We start from the raw sequence: 26,434 nt of genomic DNA, 5'->3' as shown, positions 1-26,434 counted from the left end.
GCACTATTCTCATTTTCAGCTTGTTATGGTACCTTTCCTCCTCTCCTGGTAATCAAGACTCCTATGGCTGTGTAACAGTTTTTACTCTGCTGTAGCAGCAGAAAACTCTGGTGAAAAATCAGGCTGCTTGACAAATTACAGTTCTACTCACTGCTTGAAATAGTATTTTGGGGACAGGCACATACTGTAACCTGAGATTATTGTCTTTAGATAGGAAAATATCTTCTCTGCTTCAATCAATAGAAATAATTATACTGGATATGCAGAAGTTAATTACTACTGCTAAAAAATTTAAGCAAGTCCTGTTCTCTCTGGAATTCCCTTCATATAACTGATATTGCATGAGTCATGGAAGTACTCTCCTGTGCAGAAGCTCAATAATTACTGTTTAAAGTAATTGCACTTGCACATAGCTAGGTTAACACTAATGACCTTTTTCCAATTGTAATAATAGCAAATGTATTCATTTTTAATCAATAGTGCCATGTGTGATTGTACAAAGATTTTTTTTATCATGAAATAAATAGATCAAACACTTTTTCTTACAGGTCCAGACAAAAAGTTATCTCTCCCCCCCCACACACACACACACTAATGACCTCGCTTCAGAATTAGAATTAGTCCTCTTCTGTGGCAACTGTGTACCATCAAGTTCTCATACAATAATTCTGAATAATGCTTTTTATTATGATAATTATGTATCAAAACACAATGGTGCTGCCCCCTCTCTACTAGTGTGGCTTCCTTACCAATTCCTATTGCCAAACTCTGTGTAGGTCCTGGGCCATAGAGTGAAATTGGTTGTAAGTAGGCAAAGTCGCTGGAGCTCCATCACAGTGGCATTCAAGTTTGTTCCACACAGCAGTGAACCTTGGTGGTCTAACCACAACCCCAGTTTGCCGAGTCTCCATCATGTCCTTGCTGCCATAGGCGAAGGGGATATCAGAGGTGGAAACAGTTCTCTGGCTTTGCCCTCAGCCCACTTCTTGTTCTTGGCTTCCTTTGCCATCTGCTCCCTTCACGCATGGTGGCTACTACAGTGTGCCAGCATGAATAAGGCACCAAGTTTGAACTCAGCTGGGAGGACACAGTGCATGGACCATGGCCTACTTCATGGCAGGAACTCCCCTTGAAGGCCAGCTGTTGCTTCTGTTTTGAGGCTTGGAGGAATTCTGAGCATCTCCCACAGGAACCCACAACTGCATCAATGGCATTTAAAATAATAATCAATGGCATTAGAAAATGGCTACAGCAGCTCCTTCATTTCTAGGCAGGGTGAGTTACTTTAGCTGTGCGCTGCTTTAAGCTGAAGCAACACTGCGGCTGGCAAAAATTCGCACATCTACCTAAGTTCTCTGATGTTGTCTTTTCTTCTTTGAAAAGGGAAGGTAATTTTTGGTGGTCTTTTTTATGTAGGAGGGCACATGTTGAACACAATAGTGCTTTAATAATGTAAAAAGGAACCCACTACAGTTTATCAGTTCACACCTGAAATGGTTATTCTGCAATGGCATTAGAAGCTAAAAAATTATGATAAACCAGCATTGTGGTCAACAGAGTATGCCACAATTTGGATGGAAGGAATGTTATATGCATTTTATTTATTTTCATTATTGCTACTATATTTGACTTTCACAAAAATGCCCAGATATGTTTCAGTTTGAATGCAACATGAGAAGCTTTTTTATTTCTTTGTGTGACCTGCCACTGGATTTGAATCCTGGCATACATGGTTACCAGGCAATGCCTTTATACATTGCATGCATATGCTTCCCCAAGTTCCTCTAACAAACTTCTGACACATATCTACCAGTTATGTAACAGCTAAAACCTAAAGGCTCAGATACCGTGCTAAAAGCAATGGTTGCAATCCCTGTTTGCATCTTCTCCAGCACTTGTCTGCCCACCCCACTTTCAGATTCTAAAACAATAAAGGACCTCACAATTCAATCCTGCACATATAGAGCTCTAACCTAAGCACCCTGGAGCAAAGCTGGGTCACTCCAGCAACTCCAAACTGTGAATCTGATTTTCAAGGGGAATGCAACTACTAACTCCATATACAATACAGCATGCTGACACACTATCCCTAGTTCAACCCTCCTGTCTTTCCATGAATTAATTTCAGTTTGTTTACCTCCATCCAGTCCACATTGACCTCAGACCCCTATTCAGAATCTCCCCAGTCTTCCCAATTTAGCACATAACCAATGACAATCAATTCTGCACCTCCATATTACCTTTCCTAGCAGCTTCATGCAGATGTTAAATAGCATTGGGCACAAGTTCAAACCCTGCAGGACACCATAGTTAGGCCAAAGGTCAAGGTGTGTAATAGGACGGAGACCTGTAAATGCATATAATACAGTACCTGCAATGAATTGCTTGCTCCTCCAAACACCCCCCCCAGTTGCCTCTGACAACTAATCTGTAATGGAAGTCAGTCACACTGAACTCAGTAATCTTTCACCCCCAAAGCACGATGTTTTCATAAGTCCAGCTAAGTGAGGATTTGAACTCTCATCTTGTTGGCTGAAGTAACAACGCTTTAAACCAGTGGGGACGGCCAGCCCGTGCTCAGGACCCACAGATCCTTAATCCCTGCCTTAACCCTTCTATTGCCCTAAAACCCACAACCCTATACGCACTTACTTGGGAGTAAGTCCTGGTGGACTTACACCTCGGTAGGCATGCACAGAATTGCACTGCAAAACGCTTGATCCTTATTAGGATTGTGGGGGGGGGCGGTTATTGATGTCCTGGGCGCTGTAGCAAGCGAAACAACCACTACGCGAGGGCTTGCTGCTACCTAGGCGCCAACCGCGCTTGTTTTGGAGCAATAATACCCCGTTCATCTCCGCGGGGGTTTTTCTACGTCAGCCTGGGCTTGCATAAGGATCTGGTTGCACATCCAGGACGGAGAGCCGCCAGGCCAGGGCGCTTCGCCTGCTTCGCCCGGGCCGAGCTACTGGTGGCGGATCCGGCGCCTCCCAGAGCCGAAGGGGCTGCTGCTCCTCGTCGCATGTGGCGTTTCTCCTCCTCCTCCTCCTCCTCCTCCTTTTGCAATCTCCCACCCGGGCCAGCGAGGCTGTTCCCGCCCACCGAGAGCAGAAGCGGGCGGCGGAGCCGGGGACTCGGCGCTTGCTCGCCCCGGTAAGCGCCTGTAGCCTCCGAAGGAAAGCGGAGCCCGGGAAGGGCGGCGGCTCGGGATGTGTGTGCCATTAGGAGGTGGCGGGGAGAAGCCGGGATGATGGTGATGGGCGTACGCTGCTGGGTAGGGCCGGCCCTCCGCTTCTCCCGGCTGCCCGTCGCCGTGGAGGCGTCTTCCACGCGCGCTGCCGCCGGTTAGCGAGGCGCCGCTGCTGGGGTGGTATCGGGAAGCCGGCCGGCCAGAGCCTGCTGCAGCCCGGCGCGGCCCCGGGCGGGAATCTGTGAAGCGGGCTGGCTGCTGTGGGAAGGCGGGAACCGGGCGCCTCCGCCGCCGGGGCTGCCTGGAGGTGCTGGTAAGGTCGTGGAGGGAACGGCCTGTGCAGGCGACTTGGTGTTGGCTTGGGAGGCTGCAGGGAGAGAGGGGGAGCGGCCGAGGCGCGCAGCCTGTGCATAATGTGCGCGCGTGTGTGGTTGGAATTGCAAAAATGTCCCTCACCCCGGTCCGAGTCTCCGAGCGAGCCTTTCTCCCTGCCTGAACTCTCCCTCCCTCCTTTTTAATTTTTAATATTAATATTATTATTTATTTTACATTTGTGTACATTTCCTCCAGGGAGCACAGGATGGCAAATATTGGTTATCCTTTCCCCCATTTTAACCGTCACAACAAACCTGTGGGGTGGGTTTGGGCTAGGAGACAGTGACTGTCCCAAGCAAGGTGAGCTTCATGAGGGAGTGACGATTGTCTCTGGCCCTCCCCCGGATTCTAGTCTGACTCCACTACTCCCGCTTCCCTTAACAGAAACGATGTTCTTTAAGCTGGGTACCTGACCTATAAAAGGTTATTACAATTATTTATTAAATTTGTATACCATCCTCAGATGGTAGAGAAGCTGAAACTGGCTTCGAAATCCTTGGCTTATGAGCTCACATTTCAAAGAGTTGTGATGACATGGCACACAGTAGGTACTCTGGGTTTCTGATATTTTTATTACTCACCTATGGTCCAAGACAGAGTTCTCAGTCAGATTTAAACTTTGTCCTTCCACATTGCGGAGATTTTGCAACCAGGGGGTGTCCTGCATTACGAAGCAGCCCTTGCAGTTACTGTATATTGGTTGAAGTTCTGCACTTATTTGCCTGCTTATGGGTACCTGTCACTTGCCAGGCCTAGTATACTACTGTACTTATCTTAGATGGTGATGCTGTGCATTTTGTCTGAATAGCTAACTGCTCCGTTAGTTAACGTTTAGGGTGAGACTTGGTACATACAAAATTACTGGGTATGCCCTATGAAAACTACTTGTCTGACATATTTGTTAAGTGTCAGGACGGCTTCTCTTTTTTTGAAGAATTCTAAAAGCCATGTGAACAGGTCTGTAAACATGTATTTCCCTGAATCTAATATGTAAATGTTGCTGGGAGGTGTGTGGTAACTCAAGGTGGAGGTACCAACAAGTTTAGGGGTCTGAGCTGGGCTGTACATGCTTAGTCTGCTGCAGTGGCTGTATGTCTTGGAGGGCCTTGCAGAATCCAGGTGTGCAAATTTACAAAATCCTTCAGAAGTGACCCCGCCCCCCGGTCTTAGTCAGTTTACAAATTATCTTCTTCACCAGGTGACTTCTTCAAGCGGTGACTATTGTATACTGCACCATTGGCCAGTTGAGCCCGAGCCCCCCCCCCCGCACATTTACAGTCACACTAGTATTGCACATTCATGGTGGTGAGTTAGCGGGCTTCAGAAATACAATGAAGACATGGTGTGGTGAATGCTACATGTCACAGCCCTGGGTGGAGCTACCACCCTTGGAAATGTCTTGGTGTCCCATTGTTCCTCCCCCCCCCCTCTAATTATGGCTTCTAATTACAGTGTAATGTCAGAATAGTTGCTCACCTAGGGAACTTGGATAAGGCCAACCCAGAGAACAGATACTCTAATTATATTAGGAGCAGAATTTGACCTGGGAGGCTGCTTCCCAAGGCAGCAAATGTGTATGATGTAGGAAGGAGCTGAAATTTTTGTGTGTGTGTAGTTTTGTGTGTTGGAGATTTATGAGATGAACTTGAGGCTGGAAGGAACATTACACAGGGTGGGGAAGGAAACAAGCAACAGATCATACTGAATGGAATGAGGCTAAATCCTCAGAGAGTTTGCAAACTGACATCTGACTTAAACCTGGGTGTGTGTATCTTTGGAAAGGCGCTAGTGTAGACATGAAATGCCTTGGAAAACTGCAGCCTTGGGTAGGAATTAAGATGTGAAGGGACTGTAGTGTGATAATGTGCAGCCGTAAGATACGTATTGCTGCAGACATTGTAATTCTGAAACAATTAGAGTAACTCTCCTTCAGTTGTTGTACCTGTATTTGTATGGGCTACTTAACCAGTTTTGATTTTACCCTCTTTTAAAATAATAAACAAATACTTTATGGGGCACTGTTAAGAGAATAAATTTCTGTTGTGCATGCCTGGTAAGAAAACAAGCCACCCTACTTAAAAGAGCACTTGTGGTAACTTGTTACAATTCAAATAGTTATTTTTTTTAACTTTCACTTTCATTTTTTCATACTACAGTACTGTTCGCCTTGGAATTTGTGAGTTAATGATGGTGTTAGGTTGATGCAGCTTGGTAAGAGCAATGAGATAGAAAGAATAGGCACTCTGTATGCATGTTCCTCCTCAAGCAGCAAAATTCTGCAGCAGGATCTTTGGGCATCTTTGCCAGCCAGGCCACATGGAAGGGCTGAACCAGGGCTGCCTGCAGACCACCAACATGTGTTATGGAAGCTTAGTGTCTGATGCAATTCACCCTGACTATCCTAGTTGTCCATGGGTTCAAGGTGTATGTGCTGACACTGAATAGTCAACTTGAGTGCATTCAGCTGTACAGTGAGATATTATGCCTTTGGGGGGGGGGGAGACAAAGACAGGGTCTACAAGCCACTGTAGATCATAGAAGCTGGGATCTTTAATAGCACTATCTTTAATAGTATTTTTACTCTTTCTCTTCAGATACGGGGAAGATCTAGCTAAGACTGTGAAGTAATTGCAGACTTTTGGGATTTGCCAAGATGTTGGAGGAAGATCTGGAAGTGGCCATCAAAGTGGTGGTGGTTGGAAATGGAGCTGTTGGGAAGTCCAGTATGATCCAGAGATATTGCAAAGGAATTTTCACAAAAGACTACAAGAAAACTATTGGAGTTGATTTCCTGGAAAGAGAAATGCAGTATGTGTTTTAACATATGGGGGCACAGTTCCTTCTTGCCACTCTTTGTATCCCTCTCCCTCTCCCTCCCTCCCTCCCTGTGTGTTGATGCTTTTTGTAAGGGCTGAGCTAATGTTTTCTTGGAGAAAAGTGTTGTGACACTATTCTTCCTTTCTTTAACAGAGCTGAAAGTGAGGCATTTATATGCTAATTGTATTCTGCAGACTTTCCATAGAAGTGCCAGATTTGCAGACTTGAATAATAAATGCAAAAATAAAAATGCACACAGACAGTGTAAAAGACCAGCCCTTTTAAGGAAAGGGCTCATTTGTCAGATGAGATAGGAAGGTTGTGTGGCTGAGTGAAAAAGTGGGAAATATTTCTGACAGGGAATAGCAGTATGTTATGTAGGGGACAAGAGCATCACCGTAAAAGTAAGCTGGAATTTTAAACTTAAAATTTCACTGACACGCAGTGTTGAAGTCATTTTCACAAAGTAAGAGGGGAAAGTAAGATGCAGAGTGGTTTTCAGTTCAAATCAAGCCAGTGTTGTTGTAGCAGTTACAGCTGTTACTTCCCAACCTTAGGTCCTCATATGCTGTTAAACTGCTGTTCCCATCAGCCCTAGTCAGCATGGTTGATCGTTATGGGGTGATGGAAGTTGTAGCTACTCCCACAGCCTTGGGTCTCCATATAATGATAAACTACAGCTCTTGTCATCTTTAATAATCAGCCATTCTGCTTGGCAACAATGGCGATTGTAGTCAAACCAGAATCTGGGGACCCAAGGTTTGGCAGGCTGTGTTGGTTTAGAACTCAGGAAACCTGGGTTCAATCTGCATTCAGCCATGAAGCCTACTAGGTTACCTTTGGTCACTCACGCTCTATTCATTCTCACATACCATGCAGAGTTGTTGTGAGAGAAAAGGCAAGGGGCAAGAGCTATTGTGATTTTAAAAAAATGAAATTTTTAGAAAAGGCATAAGTAATTTGCAAAGAAGTAGGATGGGCTTAGGTGTTCCTGAAAAGATGTGGGGTGTAAACGCTACTGCCACAAATGTACTTTAAATAACAAGTGTATTTTGCTTTTTATAGTATGATTAAAAATTAAGAACGTATGCTGTTGATTTTTTTTTTTTAAGAGTCAACAATGAAGATGTCCGACTGATGCTGTGGGACACAGCAGGTCAAGAAGAATTTGATGCAATTACGAAAGCTTATTACAGAGGTAAATAGAATTACTAGCGTACTGACATGTCATATAGGAAACTGGCAATGGTTCTAGGCTGTGTTACTTTTGATGTCTCCTACAACGTGCATTGTTAGATTCCAGCCGGAGAGGATAAGAGGAGATGATCAGTTTTAATTGCAAAGCTTTTTAAGGTGGCTTTCCACATGGTAGCTATAAAGAAAGAAAGTCTGGTGTATTAAAGGCAGCCCTTAATGAAACAAAATTTAAGAATCACTCATCTAGTTCCTGCTGAAAATGTAACAGTTTGCTCATCCACACCTATTTTAATTTTTTTGTATTTTACCTCTCCAAAGTTTGACAGGGATTAATTAAAATATAAAACAATACTCTATAACTCATGGGTAGGCAAACTAAGGCCCGGGGGCCGGATCTGGCCCAGTCGCATTCTAAATCCGGCCTGCGGACAGTCTGGGAATCAGCATGTTTTTACATTAGAATGTGTCATTTTATTTAAAATTCATCTCTGGGTTATTTGTGGGGCATAGGAATTCATTCATTCCTCCCCCAAATATGGTCCAGCCCCCCCCCCCCAAGGTCTGAGGGGTAGTGGACCAACCCCCTGCTGAAAGTTTGCTGACCCCTGCTATAACTCCACAAAGTAGCAAGTAATATCCTTTAAAGTAAAGCCAGAACTACTTCAAAACTTGAAATAGCTGAGTCTGGAATATTGCCCTTGGAAAATTAATGTAGAAAAGGCCCAACATATTTGATGCTGCCATAAACATTTAAGCTATGGGGTAAAGTCTACAATGTAAACTACACTGTTTTGATAATTGACATTCCAGCTAAATGAGAGAGGACCAATTTATTGGCATACCTCTCAAGTGTGACCTAGCAGGTATTCTCTACAACCCCAGCATCTAATAACTTTGGCAAAGCATAGACTATTGGATTTCATTAAGTACATGGTTTCGTACTGCTTACAGTACAGGAGTGACTGCTCAGAATTCAGGTAAAATGCTTGCCAGTGTATATACTATTACCTTCCATTCACTGTTGGCAGTGGGGAGCTAGATAGAATATCATGAGTAACCAGTTCTTATAATAACAAGCAGTGGTGTTTTTTGGTTCAGATTCAAGTATTTGACTCCTGATAAGGGGCTCATTACATGGTTCTCTTTAAACTGTAGTATAAACAACCCTAAGGATTTATTTTGATAACCAAGACACCTGTTTACTGTGAAGCCCTTAAGACCTGAGTCAAATTTAAGAAAAAAGTCTTTGGGACAAAAAGCCATGTTTGCTCTGGTATAAGTCCCACTGTGTTCTACACAAACTACCTGGAAATTGCTTGCTTTATTTGAATAAAGTAGGGAAAATAAGTCCTGTTGCAGCTTCTTAATAGGTTTATGTGGTTAACCAAATTTATCAAAAACCGGTGCTTAATTGTGACTTTTAGGAGCCCAAGCATGCGTGCTTGTGTTTTCAACTGTTGACAGAGAGTCTTTTGAAGCAATCCCTACTTGGAAGGAGAAAGTAGTATCTGAAGTTGGAGACATCCCTACAGTGCTTGTTCAGAATAAGATTGACCTCCTAGATGAATCTTGTATAAAGAAGTAAGTGCTGTTGCCATGCTTCATGAAATCAGTTTTCAAATCGCTTAAATGACTTTGTAACAGTCACACAAAAATGCAAACATTCAAAGAAGCGGCAAGTATTCAGTTTGATAATGGGCATGGATATATATGGTCCATTGCTGCTAGCTAGCAGCATGCAGTCCACAAACTAAACAAATACAGCTAATGTAACTAAAATACATAGTAAAACAATCTCATCCAAATACTAAAGCATACATAATTAAAATGTATAATAAACAAGCCCATTAAAACAACATAAGAAAGCAGGATTTAGAGTTTGTGTGCAGCGAGTACAAATGCAAATGGGGTGTATAGTTAGGTGTCGCTTAACTCTCCCCAGCTCACTGTTTCCTGCCCTCCCCCCATCCCACTGGCCCCTGCAATCTTACCGCTCCCATTCTAACTCCAGTGGTTGTTTTTCTTGTACTGGAAATGAGCCTGGCTTGGGCAGGCTGGGGGGCAAAGAGGAGTAGCTCAGCACCTCTAGTCCATTTCCAATTCTACTTTAAAATCATTCATGCCCCAATCTCCAGTTCACACACTGGTAGGATAGACCTGTGTCTCACGACATGGGCCTGGCACTCTAGGGTATAGTTTGGCCACAGGCTGTATTGAAATGAATGGCTCGTTTCCAAGCAGTGACTTTTAAGTCTGGAATGCCTATTAAACTTGGGTGGTGTAGGGGTTAGAGTGTCAGACAAGGGCTTGGATGATGACCTTGGGACATTCACTGTCTCTCAGCCAAACCCTCTTCACAGACTTATTTTGAGGATAACCTGGGGAGTGCCCCTCTGAGCTCCTTGGATGAAAGATGGAATATAAATTTAATAAACTATGTTTTTCCTGTTATGGCAGATAACAGATGAACTGTGAATCTCTTGATTAATTGATTTATTTCATAAGGTGCTGTGATGATTTATAACAGACTACTATATATATATATTTGGTTATGTTTGCCCGCCCACCATCTGTTAGCTCCACCTCTTCAGTCCTTGTAGCAAATAAACCTAAGGCTACAATATTGTCAATAGCAATCATCTGCTGCTCCTGCATACAGTTACCTTTCAATCTACTTTCATGAAGGTGATTGATTAAATTTAATCTAAATTAATTGTGTCTGTTGTACTGGGGGGGGAAAGAACCAGTGTCTGAAACAATTTTCTGCTCCGGTAAACAGTGAAGAAGCAGAAGCGTTGGCAAAAAAGCTAAAATTAAGATTCTACCGAGCATCTGTAAAGGAGGACCTAAACGTAACAGAAGGTAAGAGTTTGCTGTAACTTTTCCAGAAGGGAATTTCAAATGTTTGCTTATATTTTCTTAATTTTCCAGCTCTAATGTCAAGCCTAGTTCTCGCCGCTAGTGATAAACCTGTATCCATGCTTGTCTACAACACCTAATTTTTAACGTTCAGGGAATCTGTTGTAGATGGACTAAAGAGCATTTGGTTACGCAAATCTCCATCTGCATACTAAAGTGGTACCTCCCAGTGTTTACCACTTCAGTGAGAGCTAGGCCCAAGTAAAGTAGCTTCTCAAGCTAAATTCAAATTGCAAAGGGAATGATTGAAAAACTAAGGGATCTAAGGCTGGCAGCAGAGATGTATGGGAGCAACCATATCTTGGTAGTAGAGCACGGGCTATGCAGGCAGAGGGTCCCTGATATCGCCAGGTAAGCGTAGGAAAGACTCATAGGTGTGACTTGATAAAAGGCAGCTATTTACATTCCTGTAATCATGATGACAAAGAGATTGGTTTTAATGTTGTGGAGCAGGGTTGGGCAGCTTGTTCAGCACAGAACAAACTGGGTGTACATATTTAGCTGTAGGTCATTCTTATAAATATACCAGGTGTTGGTTGTCCAAATAGTTCTGAAATGGTTTTCCAAATCAGTCCTTGACAAAGGTGCTAGCTCAACAACAACAACAATTTATTATTTATACCCCGCCCATCTGGCTGGGTTTCCCCAGCCACTCTGGGCGGCTTCAGGCAGAATATTAAAATACAATGATTCACCAAATATTAAAAGCTTCTCTAAACAGGGCTGCCTTCAAATGTCTTCTAAAAGTCCGATAGTTGTTTACAAGTATTTCTTTGACATCTTGATGGGAGGGCATTCCACAGGGCGGGCGCCACTACCAAGAAGACCCTCTGCCTGGTTCCCTGTAGCTTTGCTTCTCTCAATGAGGGAACCACCAGAAGGCCCTTAGTGTCTGGGCAGAATGATGCGGGTGGAGACGCTCCTTCAGGTATACATATGATTCATCCTGACCTGCAATATGTGTCTTACCTTGCATGTGACCACCTGCTGAGACATTTATGTGGTTGGATTTTTCTTTTTCTACGGTCAGTAGGAGCTTTGTTACTTTGAAATCGGACCTGGATTAGTAGCTTGAATATTTAAAACTGTGCATGTCTTTTTTTCTTAATGCCTGAAAGTTTCTTTATATATATTATGCAGTTTTTAAGTATTTGGCTGAGAAGTATCTTCAAAAACTCAAACAAAGAATAGTTGAAGATCCAGAAGTAGTACATACAAGTAGTAACAAAATCGGTATGTATTGACAGTATTGCCTGCTGATAAAATGTACTGTTAACTATGGGGTGCCTGTTCTTTTCCTAGCGCATTTCAATGAAAGTGAAATTTAAAAAACACTTAATTTGGCAAATGGCTGTAGGGGAAATGTGCTCTGTGTGTGTGGCTATGATTTCTATTCTAGAATGTCAAAACTACGGTACTAATGACGCAAGGGCATGTCAACCATTTTTCTTAAAATATTGTGCACTGGAGTTATGCAAAGAATGGACAGTTCAAAATTCCCTACATATTGGCAACGTTTGAAAATATATCGCTGCCATTAATGGTCATTATGCCGGAGAAGATGTACAAGAGATGGCTGTTTTTGTTTTTTGTTTTTTAAAGAAAAAACTGGCACCTGATGAAAATAGCTTTGTAAACTGTCTTTTGTACATAGACACTGAACTTTTGTATGTAGCTCTTCTTTAAAGTATTTCACAGTCGGTTCAACTCTGCTCCCCCCCCTCCCCCGTCACCATTTCTTGTGTCTAAAAGTAAGATTTGTTGTGGCAGGGTTATGTCTCTGCTGTGCTTTAGTTGCCAAGTGATGAGTGTGAGTGCCAATGTCCAGTTACTGAGGATGAAATTCAACATAGTGTTAACTGGAGTATGTGAGAAACGAGCTTTCCTCGCACAATGGGACTCCCTGCCCCTCACACCCTAAACTCAGGGCTTCCCCTGACCCTTTAAGGGTCACAGGGAGAAGAGAAGGGAGGGAAATTCCATTGCATGAGCAGATCTCATTCCAAGCAACAACTTCATTGAATCCTGCCCTTAGGTTTGGTCTTAGTATTAAAAATTGACATCCCCCCCCAAAGATATACCTATTAAAGATTGACAGTAGTATGCATTAATTTTATTTACGGTAATTGTCTCTGGGATCTCGGCTTATGAAGTCATTATTTGATCAGGCACACATTTCTAAAATGGAAAAACTAAGGATAAATTGTGCATTATCCATGCTTTTACATTAAGGTGTATATCTGTCTGTCTGTCTGTCTATCTATCTATCTATCTATCTATCTATCTATCTATCTATCTATCTATATATAGGACACATCTCACAATGTTCAAGATGCTCACAATTAGAATTTTAAAATCTCTCATATATTTCAAAGATGGTCAGTTTGCATATATGTAACTCCATTTTTTTGCCTGTGCTTAATTTCAAATAGGTGTTTTCAACACAGCAGGTGGAAGTCATTCTGGGCAGAATTCTAACTTGCTTAATGGTGGTGATGTCATCAACCTTAGGCCAAACAAACAAAGGACCAAGAAAAACAGAAGCCCTTTTAGCAACTGCAGCATTCCCTAACGCTCCTGCATAAGAGAAGAAAAGATGGTCTGGCACAGCTGCTCGGCTGAAACCCATAAGGGACACAACTGGTTGTAGAGGTGTTTTACCAGTGCTTTAGCAGATGTTGCACACATTGGATCTTGCATTGATAGTGGATATTCCTGTTGCAATGAATTATCAGTACATAATGAGACCCCCAGCAGCACAAAAATAGAACCATTGCCCCCATGCATTCGTTTTACATTCAAAATGACAACTTTCCAGGTGAAAGATGTATTGTAAAGTGTACAATAGGTTTCACTTTCTTAAAAAGAAAAAAGAAAAGGTTCAGCTGAAATGCTTAAGTATTGGTACCGTTCAAGAGAAAATGCCTTTTCCTACTTATTTGACCACATAGCTCAGTTGGGATTAATAGTTTGTTAAACTACCCTATGCACATTCTGGCAATATTGGTGGTGCAATATTTACATAACTTATGAATTCTAGCTGCAATGTGTGTATATAAAAGCTTGGTCAGAGATTCAGGATAATAAAACAGGTACTGGGCCCAATGATATGTTCCTGATAATTTCTGAACTGGCATCCTAAAGATGACTTTCATTTTTTTTAAAAATTGAACAAACCTTTCCCAAATGGTATTGAGCATGCTTACATTCTCCCTACTCTGTGGGCCTTAACTTTTCTTTTTAAAAATCGTATGGTGCCAAAGGCGAATACTTCTGCTGCTACACCTAGATGTTTTAGTTAATTTAGTGTCATATGTATATACATATATATTCTAAATTTTAATAAGGCAAGCAGGTGATAAATGGTACAGCCAGGTAGTTCTATTTTCAATCAGCTCTGTTTTTGGAAAAAAAATTGAACCCTATAGCTTATATATTAATGGATAAACATAGCAAAATATAAAGAGATTTTTTTTTTATCAAAGTGCTTTTGAGGACTTTTTCTAGTGCTTGTTGTAATATCTACTGAGCACCCCAGGTTCAGGGAAATAAGGCCCCCTTTTTTGTTTTGTTACTTTAAATACACGTTTGTTCTTAATCATGCCGTTGTGGCTCTTATGCATGGTCTTAGAGCAAGACCTTCCAAGTTCATGGGGCATGCTTTAAATAAACATGCATAGGATTAAATTGTTGGCCCATTAATGGTGTACCCCCATAAAGTGGGTTGGAGCCAGAGCTAAGGGTACATATTGGGACTTGGGGAAAACTGACTTCTGTACCCCTTCCTCTCCACAACAGCTCCCCTGAACATTGTCCACTAACGTTTTGGAGGCTGAATGGGGTAGGGTTATGAGGGCTCTCTCTGTGGATTCTCCCTCAGCACTCCTATGTCACAGCCCACCCCATTCATCAGGAGGGCAGCATTTTCAGGGCACTTGGGTTGAGGGCAATAGTTGTTTTAAAAAAAATCTCAAGCTGCAAGATCATTGGTAAAACTTTAACCCTAGTTTTCTTGGTTGAAGCATGCATTTGTAAGATTGCCTTCTGTTTACATGTTTAGTATTTCTACAGTATTTCTGTAACTAAGTTCTGTCACTACCAAATTACTCTGATTCTAAACTTTGGATATTAATAGCTGAGGAAAATAATTATATCCAAGGGCGAATAACATGACCTGGAGCTCTGGCAGCTGAATTGTACAGTTCTTTTGAGTAATGATCTTGTTTCATGAATGTTACTTTTCAGCTACCCGATAGATTCCTTTAAAAACTATATCCATCAACCTTGAAATAATTGTATTGTCCATCCTAAGAGAACATCCCACATTAAATGTTACATTTTGAGAGAGGGCTTCTGAAATTCCATGAACACGCATATGCGAAAACTAACATACTTTTTTCTTCAATGGGAGTCTTTGCCTAGCTATCTAGTAACATGGAATGAAAAGCATATAGTTATACATACATAATGAATAGCATAGGATTCCTTTTGCTTTCATAACCATTCCCATTGCTGGGAATGAGTTGGGCATTTCAGTAATCAATCCCTTACTTCATTATGAATTGTTGGATTAAGTACCTTATTTTTAAACAAGTGCATTTACTCACTGGATGGTTGTAGATGTATGGGTCCAAACTGTATTAAGTCTTGCTTTGTTTTGGCAAATGCAAGAGCATATAAGCAAGTTACCAACTGTCCACTGTCAACTCAGTCTTACTTAAATATCTATGGCTCTGTCTGCACATTATTTTTATATGAAAAAATTTACATTAAACTAGTAGCCTTACATGTTTTGTACTTGTGAACAGAAGAAATCTGATCTCAGTGATTTTTTTTTACTTGTTTGCCTTTGTATAAAATAGTGCAAATGTAATGTGTGTTTATAACATGTACTTGTGCTGCTGTACGTTGAGGTTTGAGCGCATACTTTTTTCAGAATTTAAAGCTTGAGTTGAGTGCCTTTAGTAGGCTAAAGATTGATAACTGACCATCCTAGATATCTCTAGGATATCTTTTCTTAACGTCAGAAAATTATTACAGAAGTCATCTGTAATGCATTTTCAATATAGATGTATTAAGCACAGAAGGAAGATGCACTACCAGTCATTTTTGTATCATGTTCAACTGCGAGTCCTGTTGGCAGAAGCCCTGCACCAGGATTTCTGCTTGCACAAGGGGGTTCCCCCACTTTTCCTCCCCGCATGCACCCCTAGAGCAGCACATAAGAGAAGGAATTGTTCCATCTGGCCAGCCAACATGCTTGCACCGAGGGAACAGAGTACAGTGTTGAATTCTCTGCATATGTTACTAAATGCATGGGTAATGCTGCCAGCTTTGATAGTTGTGATAGCTGGCCCATTTTGAAGCAGGAAGGAGGGAAGCGGGTCCTGCTAACACCTCCACTGCGGTGATTTGCGCTGTTAACCATCTATCTACCTTGTTCTTTGTCTACAGTCCCAGGCTAGAAAACATCATTTTTCATGCAGCGCTGGATACTGGATGTGTATCTCTCTACTTGTTCTTTTATATGCACAAAATAGACTCCATTGGTATTGTCTGTGTGCCAAAGCCTATTTCCATACCCCTGTGCCCTTTAGGTGAATTGGAACCTAAGGATTTTCACAGAAAGCTGAGTTTCCATAAAACTGGTATGCAGTCAACTGGTATTTACTAACATTCTTTTCCTAAATCATAATATGCCTTGGATATAATGCAGCGTCTGCCGGGCATTCACCTATTCTCAAATTTTTAAAGGTGCCTGTTATGTTGTAGTGTGCCTGATTCTGAGTTATGTTTCAAGTCTTAACTATTGTAGGATAACAAAAGTGACTGGTATTCTGTCTGTTTACTGCATTTATTAATAAGTTGTAGGCAGATTTTCATTTTTTTAAAAAAAAACAAAAAAAAACAAAACCTCCAGAGCTGTTTACAGTAGTAAAAACTATGCTAATGAAGTAATAAACATCCCTCAAACAGCAAAATATCATTGCAGTGCTGGAATTATTAAATCAGCATCAGTGGACAAGGGAAATGTCTTAAATGAGGAGGTATGTTTTAAATAAACAATTGAAACAATTGCGCCTGCTATATTGCAGAGGGGAGCTTGTTCTAAGGGGCCTGCCTCTGTTGTTCCCAGGTGGAGTTCCGGTGGTCATAGCATAGCCCTTTAATGGCACTTCTCTCACATAATGATGCATCAACCTCCCCCCAGACCCACTTGCATAACCCTTAGCATCTGGCTTGAATGAGCCATGGTGAACAATGGTAAAAAAACATATTGTGATTGGACTACGCAAGCATCTTGTCCATGTTTCTAGGATGAAAAAAAAGCTGAAACTGGTGCCACCACGCCAGGCATTGGACACCACACCTGGACATAATGGCAGGACTTCAAGTTCCTATGAAGGCAAGCCATTTGATTCTCCACACGCCTAGCATTGTCACAGCAGGCGTCTGAGAGTTCCACCATCTCATTTGCAATGGTAGATGCCAATAAACCCCACTGGGTGGGCAGGTCAAAGATGCATTGGAGGTGACTAAGCAAGCCTTCATTGCTTCCACCACAATAGGGTGCACAACACGTTTGGTCAGCTTCACAGCAAGTCCTAACTCCATTTGTGCACCAGCTATCATTTGGCCTTCCTACCCAGAGCACTGCAGAAAACTGGGGAGCAATTTCCACAGCCATAACGGAGATGTAGCAACTGGTGACCAAATTGATACCTACACATTAAGATTTCTGAGCAGGTGGAATAATAGAGGGAGTGCGAATAGAATATAAAGTTTCTCACAATTTGCCTTGGTCCAACAATCTGTACATCTATAGATTAAAAAAAATACAACCTTTAACCCCCCCCCCCCCAAAAAAAGGCTATGGAAGTGTTTGCAATGTAGAGCACAATCTACTTTTATTAATTTTCAGCAAGAAAAAAGTGCATATCGTTTTCTTCGCATCTACTGCAGCAATCTCTAGAATCCTCTCCCTATGTGATGTTCATTTACCTGCCTTTTTGTGTGTGCGTGAGAGAGAGAGAGAGAGGAAAGGAAGTGTGCTATGTGACATTTTTGCACTGAAGCTTTCTAGAGAACAGAGCAAAACCAGGTTTGAGGAGCTTCTGGAATTCAGCAGAGGATGTGTTTTATATATATATAACAGAAGTATCAAAATACTAAAACAGTTAACTGTACGGGAGCAAACCAAATACAGCTTATGAAAAGTTAAATCATTGGGACATCATCAAATGCCTACATTTTAATACTGATATCAAATATGGCTATAGCTACCTATTAGTTTTAATATATCCAGCACGCTAATATTCCCCACACAGTAAAATAAGCTGGGTAACTGTGGGAAGAAAAGCAATGGATTGAAAACTGCTGGATCTTCATGTGCTTCTACAGTCCTATAGCTGCTTAATCCTGTATCTGCCGCAGAGTGAGGAAGCGCCTCATATGAGCCCATTTTTTAATTGGTAGTCTTCTCACTGAGGGTAACGCAAGGGAATTTTCCTAAGCTTCTTCCCTTCTAGCTATGCCTCTGTGCTCTGAACGCTCAAGGGTTGGTTTAAGGGCTACATACACATGCAAGGTCCTCTGGTGTTGCTCCCCCCCCCCCCCCGCGCAAATTCCAGGGAAGCAGCAGTTCTTCGATTTATTTGATTTTGCTTACTATATGGAACTATTTATTCTTATAGTAACTCTCCCACAGCTTTTAATCTTTCCCATTGTTGCAGAGGTGCCTTAGGGTGGATTTCTGGTGCTCCAAAAGCATGATGGATTTTTCAGAGTTTTCTATGTTTCTGAGAAGAGTCTCTAGCCGTCTTTTGATTTTCTTCTGATCTTCTATTGCACATCCAATTACAACAGACTGGAATTTTTGGTTAACAGGTCCAGCTGGCACCTCAGATGTACAAGCACCATAAAGCGACATTAAGCGGCTCTTGGAGTCTTCCAAATCATCCAATAGTTTGCCAACTATTTCATCGATCATCCGTGTGGCATGTAATAGGGACTCTTGCTGCTGGGGATTTCGGATGGTTTCTACTGAAACCTCCACCGTGAGGGTTCTGCCCATCAAGCGTTTAGCAGTCAGACTGAGTTCTTCTCTTTCACCTGCATTTTGAAAGTGAAAACGTTTTGGTTTTAAAGCTTGACATCAAACCAAAGTGATGTACTAAGTTGGAAAAGTCAAGCTAAACTAGTAGTAGTATTTGTATAATTGCCTCTTCTACCGCACAACATAGAAGCTGGGAGTGCAATCGTAGTTCTAGTGGGCTTGCAGAGGGATTTTCTCTCTTAGGAGAGGAATTTGACTTGGCCAATATTGCAGCGATCCATGCAAAATAACAAGTGTTTCACCTATCGGGCGGAGGGGCTCAAACATTGTATGGTGTGTTTTCCAGGAATGTGAAATTATGAGTTTTATGAATGGTATACAATTGGTGTAGCTCCAGATGGAAGGCACTCATCAATAATAACAGTGAAGGGAATAATTTTGGGTGATTTCTCCTTCCTCCCTGCAACCTTCTATTCCCCACCCCAATATCCGCACATACCTGGCACTTTGGAGTGACTTTTGGGAGCTACAGGGAGTAAGGGAAATTCCCATATAGCTTCCTTCCACCAATTGACTACTACCCTATATAACTTTTTTTCATTTGCCCAAAGTGAGTGAGTGATTCAAGAACTGCTGGACTCTTACCTTCACTAATGTTCCTCATATCCTGGCTGTTTTGTATGCCATGGATCATTTCTAGAAGTGATTCCTTTTCCTGCTCCATTGAAGATGCTGTATCGCGCAAAGCTTCAACCCTGGGAAGAGGAAAAACCAAATAGTAGGAAGAGAGTTTGTAAACAATCAAATGTTACCCATACTGATGTTCTCTAGCAAATAACTGAAATTATTGCTCATTCATAGCAGTACCAATTCATTTTACATTTAGAGTCGGTAACTAAATTACTTGTGCAAAACAATTATTCATTATTATTACATTTATATCCCATCTTTCCTCCAAAGAGCTCAAGATTCCCCTCCAGCCCATTTTATGCTCCCAACTGCCCTGTGAAGTAGGTTAGACTGAGAGACACAGACTGGTCCAAGGACACCTAATAAGCTGCTTTCCGCTCACAGAAAATTAGCATGGTGGAGAGAAAAGTAGGCTAGAACTCCTTCTCTCAGATCTCTAGCTCTGTGTGCAGGGTTTGTTCTGTCAGGAAGAGTGTTTGAATCACATATTCCTGACAAATTAAAAGTAAAACCCAAAGCATATTTAGCATTGAGCAAATCCCATTGAGCCGAGTGGGGCTTAGAATCCTTAGGGCCCAGGCACTGCCAACAAAAAAAGGTGCTTGGACTCCATATGGTTTGTGGAATGACAGCTGGGGCTCCCAGGTCCCTCCTAGTTTGGAACTATATATAGGCCTCTCCCACCATGGCACCTGTGTACATCACTCATAAAGCTGGACCATCTTGCAGCAGCAAATTTCTTCCTCATTCTTACACAGATACTGAGGGAAAGTGTGAGGCAGCTGCAACCGGCTATGAAGTTAAAATGCCCCAACATCCTGCATGAGGTTGTAGCTCTTGGAGCTACACGTGCACTCAAGTTATTGAAGCATAAAATAATTGCTCGCATGAGTGAAAAAAGCCGTTTCAGAATAAACATGCATGTACATGTATCCAATCATATGGCACTATACAGATAAAAGCTACCTGGAGCAGTGAACAAATATCTAAAATAAATATTTAAATATTCAAATCAGCCACCAATCATATTTGTAAAACTCAATAACAAAGGTCACACTGAACTAAAACAGTTGAGAAAACACAGAAGAAAACAGCCTAGGCAACTTTTATTTATTTTATTTGTTTTATTTTGACAGTAATAATCATAAATAAATAAGAATAAAAATAACTTTTTAAAAAATCTGTTGCTGAAATGACATTAGATAGAAAGAGAGAGAGAGCATTCCAGAGTTGGGGTGACACAAATGAAAAGGCTCCATCACAGTTCACGTCACTTCTGCATACAAAGGGGCCGCGATGAGGACTCAAGGGAAGATATTAATAAACAAGGATGTATTTGTGGTCTTCAAGGTACCCTGATCCAAGCTATTTAAACTTTAAAACTGAAGCCTGAAATGAACCAGGTGCCAGCGTGCAGTTTGTGAAAGGTGTTTCTATAATGCTCTATTATTAACTGTATTAACTTCTGTTAACAGCCCCACAGACAGCGAGCACCTTGCAGTAAGTTGCAGTAATATGTTATCACCTCCATCCCCTTTGATATATGGCAGCAGAAGACCCATATCTTCCACAGCCTCCTATCTGACCTAACCAACTCTTCTGCATGCACCACCTGAGCACCTCATCAGATGTCGGAGTCCTTAGATTCAAATGGCAACTCAGCTAGCAATTCCCTGCAAAAGCTTCCAGCAAATCACTTCCAACCAACCTCTGCATTTTACATCCTGACCACTAGCCAGGATGGGGGTAATAGGTGTTATCACTCCCATCAAGAGCACTGATTTATCCCATTTAAAAAGTTTTCGAAATGCTGGCTTCCATTTAAGGAACAAGGCCTTGTTTTCAAAGTAGGAAAATATCTTGTATGTGTGTATTAGCAACTACAGTATCTCTCCCCAAATAGTAATGACAAAGGTCAAAGTGCCTTCTGGTGGACCCTGTCTTACACAGATGGGTCCCCTCAGGCATATCCAGTAGTGGCAGCAGTTGTGCATTGGGGGGGTGGGGGTGGCGGCGGCTAAGAGATGGCATTTTAATTCTTCACAGTGCCCCAGAGTGCCAAACTCATGTCACTCTGGAATATATAAATGGTGGCTTGCAGTGACATGCTGGGTGAGCCCTGACAGCTGCCCCAGGATGTCAGGTGCTGATGCCTGCATTCAATTTACATGTCTCTTGACACAATACACAGATATTAAAATGCACACAAGAGGTTTGGTGACAGTAGCACCCTTCACATATTAGGCTGAAAGTGGGAGAGCAGGACTAGGTGTTCCATCTCACCCCAACTTTCATAAATTCAGCTCAAGGAGAACAAATATTCTTCTCTCTCTCTCCCACCCCCCCATGTGAATCTTGCTTTTCCAACTGCAGAGAAAAAAAAACCATTTAAAAATAATAATCCTATGTGCATAGGACCTAAAGACATAATGGCCAGCAGTAAGGATGGCACACATGATCCTGCGCTCCCCTCATTCCAGTTAATATGTGGAAAGTGCTAGGATTTCAGAAATCACTCTGGATTGTGAAGCAATAATCGCTGCTTTCCCATGCCTGACACCACTGGAACCATACCTGAACAACAAAGGGAAAACTGGCTGTGGGGGGCCGCTGAGACACCCGGAGGGACTAAGCAGCACTTAAACAAGTTTGCAGAGCGATTATAATCAGGGGATTATTAGAATGATAGATTAGGCAACATCCCTCGCACGGGGCTTCACAAGGGAGCCTGACAAGCAACAAAAACCAGCCCCATAAGGAAACCATTCAAAAGGAAGAACCGCGAACCCCGGCGGGGAGAAGAAGAAGTCATATTATGATTTGACTCTGCTTTTTAATGCCCATTGCAGGAGGGCAGCTCTCTCTCCTCTCTCTCTGCCTCCCTACTTTTTGCAAAGCTCCACAGCTGCTAACTCCATCTCTCTCTCTCTCTCTCTCTCTCTCTCTCTCTCTCTATATATATATATATATATATGTCAATTGTCAATTCAAACTTTATTTGCGTAGCCGACTGGCCATAGCATCTAAAAGACAAACACCAACAAAAATACAACAAATATGATTACCAATAAAACCTTATAACCTATTAAAACTCAAGGTAATAGCTCCTTGGAACTTAGCATAAATAGTAAAATAATAATAATAATGATAATAATAATAATAAAATCCTATGCTGGGAATCCGGATGACTACCCTCTCTCTCTCTCTCTCTCTCTCTCTCTCTCTCTCTCTCTCTATAGATATATATATATATATAATCAAGCCAAGCCAAGCCAGACCATTGTCCGCCCCGTTCCCTAGCCGAGCCCGACGGGTATTACCTCCTCTCCAGCTGGTCCAGGCACTCGAGCAGGCGGCTGGATCGGTCCGCCATGGAGGTGGAGCGGAAGAAACGGCCCCGCAGCTGCCCCCCACCCGCTTGCTGCTGGCCGCCGGCTTCGGCGACGTTGGAGCTGCTCTTGGAGCTGCCGATCTTGGCCTGGGCCATGGCGGGCCGCGAGAGCCAAGACTCCGCCGCCGCCGCCGCCCGGTGCTTCTTCCCCGCCCGCCGCTTGCCTGGAGAGCGTCCCCGCAGGCAGGCAGCGACTGCAGCAGGGCTGATACCCGACGCGCCGCCAAAGAAGGAGACGAGACGCCCACTCCCTGGTCTTAGGAGAAGAGGGGCCCACCCCGCCCCTGCCCGCGGAGGGGGCGGGAAGCGCTCTGCACATGTTCAGAGGCGCTGCCGCCTCCCAGAACCCATCGCGTTCTATCCTTGCCTGCTGGTCGCCGCACTGGAAACGGGGTTTAGGGCGCGCTCACCTGTCTGTTGCTTAAGCTGCGCCCTAGGGGTGAGGGGAGCCCAGTGGTGTGTCATTCGTATTTGTTTAAATGAAGTCCTTTAAAGCCGACTCCAGCCTTGGTGAGAGAGGTGACTCCAAATTAATGCCTTCTTAGAAGGGGGGCCATTTGTCTTCGTAATGGGCAAAGGGACCGGTGTTGGATCAGCAGCCCTCCTCCTTCCCGCCCTCTTTCGCGCCTTGCACTGGGAGCGTCATGGGGCGCCATCCCTGCTTCCCATTAAGGACATGCTTCTTGGTGCTTTCCTTTCACAGCTCAGCTAAACGTGTCCCTCTTGCTGAGAAAGTGGCTAACCTTTTTTCTCCATCATCCTGACGTATATCCTAAAGTGGAGAGGCTGTAGGTTTTTATTTTTGTTTTAAGGGGGGGCGGCGGCACTGCAGTCTCTGCAGTCTCTTGAGCTGGAGCCAAAAGTTTGACAGAAACTTTACTCCCATTAACTGCACTGCAGTTGTTTCTCAACTCTTTTCCCCCCTCCTCCTCCTTAAAAAAAAGAAAAGGCAAATCACCTCGTGGGGGGCAGGGAAAGAGAGAACCCCCTTAAAATTTATTACAAATTTCAGCAGAAGCAAAGCAATTTAAAAAAAAACCTATGTATTTTAAACAAGTATTATTTGGAACACATAAAACACAAAACTTTACAATAAAAACACATGACACAATGAAAAGGACGCAAAGGCAAGGCAGTTGTCTTATTTTTTGGAACCAAGGAGTTGTTCACTGACAGGTGGGAAGCAGCTTTTAAACTGAAAATAAATAATAAAATACCATATCTAAACAATTGTGTCATCATTTTGGCTTTGCCACAGATGAAAGTCTGCAATATAGTTTCAGGGTACAAAGTAAATTACACTGTACCTCAGTGGCTTAGCATAAATCTGCAGAAGGATATTGTAGATATTACCACTAAATATTTGAATCTTTAAAAAGATCAACTGATTAAATAACTGGGCATTAAAATTTGGGTACATTATAACCACAATTAAGTGAAGCCACAAAATACCTTAACTGTGGAACTGTTGGTCTCAGCTCTATCTCCTGGTTAGGACAAATTTCATTAAGATGAATCTACTTTCAAAACGTTCCTTTTATTTATCAACCTACCTCTTAAAACACGAAGCTGCTCTTGCAAGATGGCAGAAAACAATACCAAGCATTACTCGGTGTGGGAAACTCCATGAGTAACAAAAAGGAATTAAATTGGAAGGGGGTGCAGGAGTTGACTGGCATTGGTAGGGATCTTTCTGTTAAAGCAACCATAGCAGAACAGGAAGAAATCCAGGTAAAATTAGCTAACCTCTTGTAGTTTCAAAATAATGACAAACATGCAGCTGTCCCATACAGGGATTGGACCTGCAACCTTGGTATGGTTCTTGGCTGTTTTTGATTACTTTGAGTAACATCAAATGTTTCCTGAGAAGGGTACCTACTTGTGTAAGAGAATGTATTAAAAAAAAAACATGCCAACGTACTCGTTTTGGCTGGTGTGAAAAAAACAGAAAGCAAGCTAGCAGAAACTAAGTGAATGGGGGGGGGGGGTTGAGGACCATCCTGCATATTGTGCTCATCAGAAACGTTTTGAGAGATGAATGTGCCCTTGCTGTGTATTAACCTTGCAGTTCATCCTACAGATGCTACAGGATCACCCCCCCCAAAAAAAATTCTACTCATGTCTTCTCATTCATTTTTGGGCTAAAAACTGAAAGAAACGAACCAATGTTTGCAAAACTTCCTGAATTGGTTTGCTTTGTGAATTTTTTTTACTACCGACAACTTGACAAGTAACTCTGTAAAACCTCATCTAATGTACAGATTCACACCCTGTATGTGCATCAGTACACATGAAGGAGACTTCATGTGATGATCTGCGCCTTTGGTGCAGTCTCAACATCTTTGGAGAGGCTTGCATAGGCTTCAGCTACTCACACGTAGGCTTATTCGCTGAAGATATCCACTACTGGGGCTGCTCCTCAGTCACCATGTGAAAAGGTTGCCATGCCAAGTTTAGCATATATTGCAGAATTTAAAACAGATTTGTTGGTTATCATAGAAGTGATTACCGAACCAGATCTTTGCTCTTCATACAATACACGGTAGTACTGTACGTTGCAAGTTTGCTAAGAGCGTTCTGCACTGGAGTCAAAAGGTGGGAAATGGGAATCCTGCAGCCTCTCCCTCTAATGCATGAATACCATAGACAAGCAACAGATTCTTTGTACTTTGGGCTGCTCCTTTGAAACGAGAGGTTTTTGTTTCGCCTTAGAATTCTGAGGATGAAAAGTGCGTCAAGCACATCAAGTGCATTTGAGCTCTTCCTGAAGAGCAGATAGCCGGCATGCATACAAGAATTGCAGCCCACCAACGGGACGCGGGTGGCGCTGTAGTCTAAACCACAGAGCCTAGGGCTTGCCGATCGGAAGGTCGGTGGTTCGAATCCCCGCCACGGGGTGAGCTCCCGTTGTTCGGTCCCAGCTCCTGCCCACCTAGCAGTTGAAAAGCACGTCAAACTGCAAGTAGATAAATAGGTCCCGCTCCGGCGGGAAGGTAAACGGCATTTCCATGTGCTGCTCTGGTTTGCCAGAAGCAGCTTAGTCATGCTGGCCACATGACCCGGAAGCTGTTTGCGGACAAACGCCGGCTCCCTCGGCCTATAGAGCGAGATGAGCACGCAACCCCAGAGTCATCTGCGACTGGACCTAATGGTCAGGGGTCCCTTTCCTCTGACTGAGAGGAAACCATCAAACTTTACCAAAGTGTCATTGTCATGGAAATTATATACAGTATCCAAGAGCTGTTTCTGTTCTAACCAGTGTGGACTCCCAAGAAACATGCCAATATTCTCATCAACAGATTAGAAGTAAAAATTGTTGTGATTTTTGAAAGGAAGTTGCATTACAATCCATTCTCCTAATAAAGAGTTTCAAAATAGGATCCAAAACTGGTTAGCTACAGAGGAATGCAGAAGTAGGAATAGGGAAAGTTATTCGCCAGGAATAGTACAAGCTACTACTGTTCCAGATCCAACAGCCCAGAAAAGTGATCCTTACCAGCCCTACACCAGGCCAAGGCATAACCCTTTCAACTTTAAAGAGATAGGAAACTGTTGTGAGACATTCTGAGCATCTCCATTAATAAATGATCAAGATTTCCCATTAGAGTGTAGGTTAGGTAAAGGTAAAGGGACCCCTGACCATTAGGTCCAGTCGTGTCCCACTCTGGGGTTGCGGCGCTCATCTCACGTTACTGGCTGAGGGAGCCAGCATACAGCTTCCGGGTCATGTGGCCAGCATGCCAAAGCCGCTTCTGGCGAAGCAGAGCAGCGCACAGAAACACCGTTTACCTTCCCGCCG

The 26,434-nt window shown here is 42.7% G+C and overlaps 2 protein-coding genes across 2 annotated transcripts; one reads left to right on the top strand and one right to left on the bottom strand.

The window, feature by feature from the left end:
* The first annotated feature begins 3,428 nt into the window (after window positions 1–3,428).
* On the top strand, window positions 3,429–13,656 carry RAB23 (RAB23, member RAS oncogene family). The gene is made up of 7 exons (XM_033143189.1): window positions 3,429–3,503; window positions 6,160–6,373; window positions 7,495–7,580; window positions 9,004–9,160; window positions 10,359–10,441; window positions 11,639–11,731; window positions 12,931–13,656. Exons 2-7 carry the CDS (start codon window positions 6,219–6,221, stop codon window positions 13,068–13,070), a joined length of 714 nt encoding a protein of 237 aa, XP_032999080.1. The 5' UTR covers window positions 3,429–3,503; window positions 6,160–6,218; the 3' UTR covers window positions 13,071–13,656.
* Window positions 13,657–18,138: 4,482 nt separating this feature from the next.
* On the bottom strand, window positions 18,139–22,766 carry BAG2 (BAG cochaperone 2). Its single transcript, XM_033143188.1, has 3 exons — window positions 22,565–22,766; window positions 19,200–19,309; window positions 18,139–18,610 (listed from the first exon to the last, which is right to left on the bottom strand). Exons 1-3 carry the CDS (start codon window positions 22,729–22,731, stop codon window positions 18,210–18,212), a joined length of 678 nt encoding a protein of 225 aa, XP_032999079.1. The 5' UTR covers window positions 22,732–22,766; the 3' UTR covers window positions 18,139–18,209.
* Window positions 22,767–26,434: the final 3,668 nt, after the last annotated feature.

The sequence above is a fragment of the Lacerta agilis genome, chromosome 3, assembly GCF_009819535.1.
Source record: "Lacerta agilis isolate rLacAgi1 chromosome 3, rLacAgi1.pri, whole genome shotgun sequence".
In the NCBI taxonomy this organism is placed as follows: domain Eukaryota; kingdom Metazoa; phylum Chordata; class Lepidosauria; order Squamata; family Lacertidae; genus Lacerta; species Lacerta agilis.
Note: the sequence above shows the minus strand (reverse complement) of the source record. Positions and strands in the feature narration are given on the sequence as shown.